General features: G+C 53.2%; 1 protein-coding gene across 2 annotated transcripts in view; it reads right to left on the bottom strand.

The window, feature by feature from the left end:
* Positions 1-4,126: 4,126 nt before the first annotated feature.
* Positions 4,127-8,342, bottom strand: part of KANK2 (KN motif and ankyrin repeat domains 2) — a 22,125-nt gene continuing 17,909 nt past the window's right edge. The window contains exons 10-12 of one of the 2 annotated variants that reach the window (XM_077767912.1): positions 6,156-6,443; positions 5,980-6,069; positions 4,127-4,210 (exon numbers count right to left, since the gene is read on the bottom strand). In XM_077767912.1, the coding sequence (XP_077624038.1) occupies positions 4,157-4,210; positions 5,980-6,069; positions 6,156-6,443 (432 nt within the window). In that variant the 3' untranslated portion in view covers positions 4,127-4,156. The remainder of the gene's footprint in view (positions 4,211-5,979; positions 6,070-6,155; positions 6,444-8,342) is intronic. The other variant, XM_077767913.1, reaches the window with a different exon arrangement.

Below are 8,342 nucleotides of genomic sequence, written 5' to 3'. Positions count from 1 at the left end.
GTGGGGGAAGGGGCACCTGCTGGCTTAGTCGGTAGAGCACGTGACACGTGACCTCAGGGTTGGGAGTTCAAGCTCCATGTTGGGTGTAGAGATTACTTGCAAAAAAAGCAACACTAAAATCTCGAAAAAGTGGCTTAGATGGTGTCATGAATATTTTAGAACTAAAAAATACACGTATTAGAAAAAAGCAGGGGCGCCTGGGTGGCTTAGTCGGTTAAGCGTCCGACTTTCGCTTAGGTCATGATCTCGCGGTTCGTGGGTTCGAGCCCCGCGTCGGGCTCTGTGCTGACTGCCAGCTCAGAGCCTGGAGCCTGTTTCGGTCTGTGACTCCCTCTCTCTCTGACCCTCCCTTGCTCACGTGGTCTCTCTCTCTCTCCTAGAAATAAATAAAACATTAAAAAAAAAAAGCAAAGCAAGAAAATGGGTGAGGTTGGGGAACAGGGTCTTAAGCCTGAGTTGAACAAGATAACAAAGACGATAAAATGGCCCCGGGCAATTGGTTTGTGAGCAACAATATTTTGTATTTCCCGGAGGGCTCTGGGCTCAGAGATCCCTCTGGAGAACTGACTAGTAATAGACCTTTAGCTGAGAAGCATACAACTTTGCATAAGTTTCTGGGACTTCCAAAACCTCCTGAAAGCCACCCATGATCTCCTGGCAGGAGAGGGGCTGAGAGAGAGGGAGAGAGAGAGAGAATCCCAAGCAGGCTCTGTGCTGTCAGTGCAGAGCCAGACGCAGGGCTCGAACTCACAAAAGTGAGATCATGACGTGAGCGGAAGCCAAGAGTCAAGACACTCAACTGACTAAGCCACCCTGGCGCCCTGATTTCATTTTTCAAGGGGGATTTTGTTGATTTTAAACTCGTTCATTTATTTTTGAGAGAACACGAGCGGGGGAGGAGCAGGGAGAGAGGGAGCGAGAATCGAGACCAGGCTCCACACTGCCAGCACCTAGCCCAACACGGGGCTCCAACTCACAACCCAAGATCCTGAGCTGGGACGCTTAAGTGTCCGACTTCGACTCAGGCCATGATCCCACAGCTCGTGAGTTCCAGCCCCGCATTGGGCTCTGTGCTGACAGCTCAGAGCCTGGAGCCTGCTTCTGATTCTGTATGTCTCCCTCTCTCTGCCCCTCCCCTACTCACTCTGTCTCTCTCTCAAAAATAAATTTAAAAAAAATTGCCTTTTATAATTACTATGAACTGTTTCGTCACAAGGAAAAAAATGAGTAAAGAATTTTTTCTGAGGTGTTCACGGTGGGTGTCTCTTAAAACTTTTTGCAACAGTGGCAACGTGCTGGATCTCAGTAGCTCAAAACAGCAGCCACCAGACGCATGTGGCTGTTGCACACAAATTAACTATAATTCATTTATATTTAAATGGAAACAGCCACATGCGGACACATTTATGTTTAAATGGAAAGAGGGACGCCTGGGTGGCTCAGTTGGTTAAGGGTCTGACTCTTGGTTTCAGTTCAGTTCATGATCTCACAGTTCGTGGGTTTGAGCCCCACGTCAGGCCCTGCACTGACAATGGGGAGCCTTGCTTGGGATTCATCCTCTCTCTGCCCCTCTGCTCGCTCTCTCAAAATAAAAACTTTAAATAAATAAGTGGAAATAGCCACTTGGGACAGTGCCGGTGTTGTGGAGAGCAAAAGGAGTTTACTGTGACTTTTCTGTTGCTTTGAACATTGCTTACAATGAGCCCTTACTTATATTTATTTACCATTTTATTTTTAAATGTTTATTTTTGAGAGAGAGAAAGCATGACTGGGGCAGGGGCAGAGAGGGAGGGAGACAGGGTCTCAAGCAGGTTCTGTACTGACAGCAGAGAGCCCAATGTGGGGCTCGATGTCGCCAACCTTGAGATCATGACCTGAGCTGAAGTTGGACACTTAACCGACTGAGCCACCCAGGCGCCCCTTTTACTTATTTGAGAGAGAGAGCACACAAGCTGGGGCGAAGGGCAGAGGGAGAGAATCNTGAACCGTGAGATCATGACCTGAGCCAAAGTCGGACACTCAACTGACTGAGCCACCCAGGCGCCCCAAAAGCGATCTATTTTAAAACTTAAAGAGGAGTACAGTGAGGAGACAAAGACCAGACAGTGACACGTGCACATTATCATAAAGTAGTTTTATTAAATTTACCTTCTAAAAAACGATTACAAAAAGGAATACTTCATTTAAAAGTGTAATACTGTCTTTATGGACGTACCGTGGTCGGGAAGTGAACTTCAAGGGCATGAATACACGTGGCAGGAGAACAGGGGACAGAGGCGGGACATCCCTGTAGCCTAGCGCGCCAAGCCCGATGGGGGTGGGGGGAGTGGGCGAAGGGAAAGCAGGGATAAATGCGGAGTTATCTGGGGAGGGGTGTCGAGGGGCTGCTTCGAGGAGCTTAACTTGACCATGACCGCTGGCTCCAGGGCCAGACGCGCGGGCCCACGACTTCTGTTCCGCTTCTCAAAGCTGCCCAAAGTTGTGGCCTTCTGTCACACACCAATTGTCCCCAGTAGGCTTTGGTTTTGTTTTCTCTCCAGTTTACACACACACACACACACACACACACACACACACAATCTAGGATGTCTCCTTCGACCATCCGAGCTCTTTTGTCTCGGGTACCTCCTCTGTCAGCCAAAATCAAAGCAAGCCAGGCTCCATCAAGCCAAGAAACCTACTTTTGTAGGAGAGAAGCCAGCGCTGCGCTTTCCTGAATGAACAGCAGTGAGCATTCAGGGCCAAGTGGACAGAACCGGCCGGAGAGAAGACAGGACACCTATTCCCTTAGGGACCTTCACTGCCTGTCAGAAGGCACTTAACTCCTCAAGGCTCAGAACCCCTTCCCCCCGCTTTTTTTTTTTTTTTTGGCTCACAAAAGGAAGGAACTGGAAAGAAACCTATGCGGACACTGGAGGACAAAACAGGCCATGGAGGAAAGTGTGTGTGTGTGACGAGCCCGATTTCCAGCAGGCTCTGTTCCAAGCAGCTCCGGAAGGCCTATAGGTTGTGTTTAAAAAAAAAACACACACACAACACAACAAAACAAAACCAGCTGGCCCTTGTTTGGTTTTCGCCAAAGCCCTGGCCCTTTAAGTTTGCACTGGGAGCCCTCAGGGGGGCAGCCAACTTTTAATTGTGCGCACATGGAGTTTCTGGAGCTTGCCCTGTGCTTTGCCAACATGCACATACCCTGGTTTTTGTGTTTTTCCCCCCTTTGTGGGGAAAAATTCTGGAACCTGGGGAAGATGAAGACAGCTCCATTCCCCGGATTCTAAGCCCGGGGACTCCAGCCGCTGCTCTGGGAACCGGATTCATTTCCTGAGTCCCCAGGTCTGAAGGATTTTCTAGGAAAATTAATATTGGCCAGGGCCTCCATGCAGGGAGGGGACGGATTTCTGGGTGATCTCTCGATGTCTCGGCTGCTGGGTCCTGAGCGCCGCCCCCCCACCGCCCCTGAATGGGGGTGACATAGGCCGTGGCAGTGAGAAAGCAGAAAAAAAGGACTGAGCTCCCTGCCCCGGGTGACAAGGACAGAAATCTGTTTTGTGAAGAGACCAGAACACAGTTCTCCTGAGAAAGCTGTCTGGTGGGGAGATGGGGGGGGAGTGGACAAAACACCATTATATAACCAGACAATTAAATGTGGGGCGGGCGAGGGGGGCGTGAAGCCACTGCAGACATGACCCGTGCGGGATGACGACATTCAGGATTAAAATGAAACTATGCGATTCCAGTGACTTTCAAATTTGGCAAGAAGGCATACGATTTCTGCGGCCCCCCCAGAATGATAAAAAAATACAGTATTTTTCCCTTTAGCCCTCCTCCATCTGTAATTGCCAGTCGATTGTTCTCGGCGTTCTTCATAAACCCACGCCCCAGCCTCAGCCACTGGCGCCGATTTATGTAAGAATTTCGCTCCAGTCTGCACCGCGGCCGCTTTGAACTGGTGGAGCAGGAAAACCCCGCTGCAAAGCTGGAGGCCTGGGCTGCCGGGGGCTCCCCTGGGAAGCAGCAGGAAAGCCCACTTGCCTTTGTGACGCAGGCCCTGGTGGGTATGAGCCGGGGATGCTGGCGAGGGAAGGGGGGGAGGAGACGCGGGAGGAGGGACGGGTCGCGCTGGGGTGGNCCCCCCCCCCCCCGGCCTCCCTCTCGGCTATTCTTCGGCAGAGGATGACGCAGGACTTTCGTCATCTGACATCGGAGCAAACTGAAACAAGAAGCAGAATTCCTTTTGTTTGGCATCCTTGCCGATGCCTACGAGGCGCCAACTTGGCTGGCCGGCCCTGCGGCTGGGGTGAGTGGGCAAGAGGGACTTGGACTCCCTTGGCCTCAGGGAGGTGATGTTCAGAGAAGCAAATGAATGCCAAGGAGGGTTTTCATCACGGATACGGGGTGGGGGGGAATGAAAGTGGAGAGCAGGTAGTCAGGGATGGGGACTTTCAGAGCGATGTGGAGCGCTCTGACATAGAAAGCCGCAAGTGCAAAGGTCCTGAGGCAGGGGCAGTGGCTACTGGCCAAGCAGACTGAGCAAAGGGGGAGAGGAAGGAGAGTAGGGGGCGGTGAGGGTAGTCGTGCAGGTGGGCTCTGGGGAGGACTTTGGCTTTTTCTCCAAGTAGGCGGACAGCCACAGGGGGCTGTACCCTCACTAGGGTGTTCACGGTGACCTCTCCCCTGGGGGGAGAACAGGCCGGAGGCGGCAGTGAGGGGGGGAGGCAACGGGAGGGGGCCAGGTAGACGGTGGTGGATGATTAGGGCTTGTCCCCCAGGGGCTCCTGGGGGCAAGACCACACATCACCCAACAGGACATCACCGGCTCCCATCAGCCCCATCTTCCAGCTGAGGAAACTGAGGCCCAGAGCTCTTCCCCAGGTGATGCCCCGAGCACCACAACTGAGCCCCGGGGGCCCCAACACCCTGGGGAACGAAGCTGGAAAAACCCAGAGCCTCAACGAGAATCTGGAAGCCACGTGCGAGACAGATGGCTGTTTGGGGGAATCGCTGCGGTTGACAGCCACCGTGCCACCCTCGGACCGGGGCCCCGGCATCCCTCGGGGAGGCCAACGCAAGGCAGGAGTGAGGAGGAGGGAGCGGGGAGTTTCCTTCCCAAGGTCTGGAGTCACATGGACCCCGGGGCCTCCACTCCTTCCGATCTGTGAGACCTTGGGCCAGGGACGTGACCATTAAGCCTCAGTTTCCCCACCTGAAAAATGGAAATAATACCAGTACTTTATGTAGCACAATCAAGCCACTGTGGAGGGCTCGAGAAATCAGGCCGGAGAGGCACTCAGCGGACAGTCCATCAGACTGGAAGAGCTTGTCTCCTCCATCAGACCAAAAGGGATTGTCTCCTCCATCAGATAAAGGTATTGCTTCATCTCTAAAGAGGCCTATGAGGAGGGCTCGTCTCCCCCTTTCTCCTCCATCAGACACTTATGCTACATTAAGTATCAAAATTATCCTCCTGTGACGCTTTCAGAGAGTGTTCTGCTAACAGGCATGATTTCTTAAAAGAGATAATCTTTACAATAAGACATCTCAAGGCCTTTAATACACTGACACACTTCGAACGAAAGCCAAAGTCCTCACCGTGGCCCACAAGGTCCTGCATGATCTAGTGTGTCACCTCCCTCCCCTCCCCTCCTCCCAAAGGGGGGCCCTCGATGCTCCTCAAACACACCAGGCACGCTCCTGCCTCAGGGCCTTTGCACTGGCTGCTCCATGTGCACGGACAGCTACACAACTCACCCCTTCACTGCCTCAATAGCTCCCCATCGCTTGCTGCCCCTCTAGCCTTGTTTTGGATTTCTTTCTGGCAGTTACCCCGCCTGGCTCTGATACCCCATATTGCGTATCGTGTACCTTACCAGACACCTGCTCTGTGAGGGCAGAAACAGTTTCCTGTTTGGTTCAGGGCCACGGCTACCAGGGTGTGTCTTCCGCGCCTTCCCGANAGTGGTCCGGGGGCCCGGCACTCACCGAGCACTTGATGTTCATGCGGGAGTACAGCATGGATGCAATTTCACTGTGCCCCGTGTCCAAAGCCACCATCAGTGCTGTGCTCCCGTCCTGTGAAGATCCCCTGCTGTGAGGAGGCCCCGAGCTGTGCTCCCGCCCTCCCTGGGGTGCCCCCGGGCCGGGGAGGGGGGACTCACACGGTCGGTGAGGGAGATGTTGCAGTTGGGCACCGCCAGCAAGAGCCCCGTGATCTCCTTGTGGCCGTGCTCGCAGGCACACATGAGGGCCGTGGAGCCGTCGTCATCCTGCATGTTGACGTCCGCCTCACACGCCAGCAGGGCTTTGACAATGTCCACGCGGCCGTGGCTGACCGCGAGCATCAGGGCCGTCTGCCCCGCCTGGGTGGGGCAAGGGACAGGCTTATGGACCACGCAGACCCCAAGGTGTGACGGCCTTGCTCCGGAACCCTCCATGGTTCCCGAGTCCTGTGACGGCAACAGCATCTCCACTCAGGGCCTCCTTCCAGATCTCGAACGAGCCCTCCCACCACTGGGCCTTTGCACTTGCTGATCCCCTGCTCCTCCTGCTGTCTCCTTCTCATCCCTCACATCTCGGCTTAAATGTTTCCTCTTCCGGGAGATGCTACTTGATTACCTGCTCCCACCCCCAACTAAAGCAGGTTCCTAGCTCCCGGCTCCCGGGTATAAATATACGTAAACATTTATCGAGCTGAGATTTCTATGCTTTTCTGTAAGTCAGCTAAGCCTCAATGAAAATCAAATCAATGTTGGGGGGCCTGGGTGGGTGGCTCAGTCAGTTAAGCATCTGACTTGGGCTCAGGTCATGATCTCACGGTCTGTGGGTTCGAGCCCCGCGTGGGGCTCTGTGCCGACAGCTCGGAGCCTGGAGCCTGCTTCGGATTCTGTGTCTCCCTCTCTCTCTGCTCCTCCCTTGCTCATGCTTTGTCTCTCTCGAAAACAAATAAACATTAAAATATTTTTAAAAAAATCAAATCAATGTTCGTTAGCAGAGGAGTAGAAAAAGAGCCCGTGGTTTACCCGCACTAAAGAATATTAGTCTTAGGAAGAAACAGAGCACTGATGCACACGGCCTTGTGGACGAACCCTGGAAATACTATGCTTGGTGAAAGGGGTCAGCCCCAAAAGAACACATACTACGCGATTCTATTTCTGTAAAATATCCAGAACTGGTAAATCAGTAAAGATAGAAAGTAGACCGGTGGTTTCCAGGAGGGTGGCTAGGAGGGGGAGTGACTGCTAATGGTGCCATGTTTCCTTTGGGGGGGCGGTGATAAGAATGTTCTGGAAGTAGATAGAGGTGATGATTGTACAACATTGCAAATGCACTAAATGCGATTGAAATCGTGTACTTTAAAAAGGATAGTCTTTTTTTTTTTTTTTTAAGTAAACCCTACCCCCAACATAGGGCTCGAACTCATGACTCCAAGATCAAAAATCACATGCTCTGCCCCGAGTCAGCCAGGCGCCCCTAAGAGGGACAAGCCTGTTTGAACTTCACCGCAGGTAAAATAAGTAAGCCACTGAAATATCATTTTTGAAAGACAAACTAAACCCATAAAAAAGCAAGTGGGGTCTGCTCTCATTCCGCCCCAGGACCGCGCCCTGTCCGTCTCCTTCATCCTACTGAGGCTGTTGCAAATCCCTTCCTTTCTTGCTGTCCCCATGGAGCCCTCTGCCCAGACATGTCTTCACCCCAGTCCCCTCCATGCTCTCCCGGCTTCTGCTCCCCCACATGCAGCTGGAGGGAGATTTTATTTTATTTTAATGTTTTATTTTTTTCTGAGAGAGACAGCATGAGCAGGGGAGGGTCAGAGAGAGAGGGAGACACAGACTCTGAAACAGGCTCCAGACTCTGAGCTGGCAGTCAGCACAGAGCCCGACACGGGGCTCGAACCCACGAACCGTGAGATCATGACCTGAGCTGAAGTTGGATGCTTAACCGACTGCGCCACCCAGGCGCCCCTGGAGGGAGATTTTAAATCAGAAAGCAGGCGACGCCACCACTGTGGTCAAGTGCCCCCCGCGGCTTTTTTTAAATTTTTTTTTTTCTAGGAGAGAGAGAGACAGCGTGAACAGGGGAGGGTCAGAGAGAGAGGGAGTCACAGACTGAAACAGGCTCCAGGCTCTGAGCTGGCAGTCAGCACAGAGCCCGACGCAGGGCTCGAACCCACGAACCGCGAGATCATGACCTAAGCGAAAGTCGGACGTTTAACTGACTAAGCCACCCAGGCGCCCCGCCCCGCGGCTTTCTGCAGCCCCCAAGTCCCAACCCGCTCCAGGCCTCTGTGCTGCCCGCGGGGCGCTCGGCTTCCAGAGCTCCAGGCTGGCTGGGGAGCTGCAGGA

Source organism: Crocuta crocuta, unplaced genomic scaffold, assembly GCF_008692635.1.
Source record: "Crocuta crocuta isolate KB4526 unplaced genomic scaffold, BGI_CrCroc_1.0 scaffold115, whole genome shotgun sequence".
Classification (NCBI taxonomy): domain Eukaryota; kingdom Metazoa; phylum Chordata; class Mammalia; order Carnivora; family Hyaenidae; genus Crocuta; species Crocuta crocuta.
This window is presented reverse-complemented; position numbering and strand designations above follow the sequence as displayed.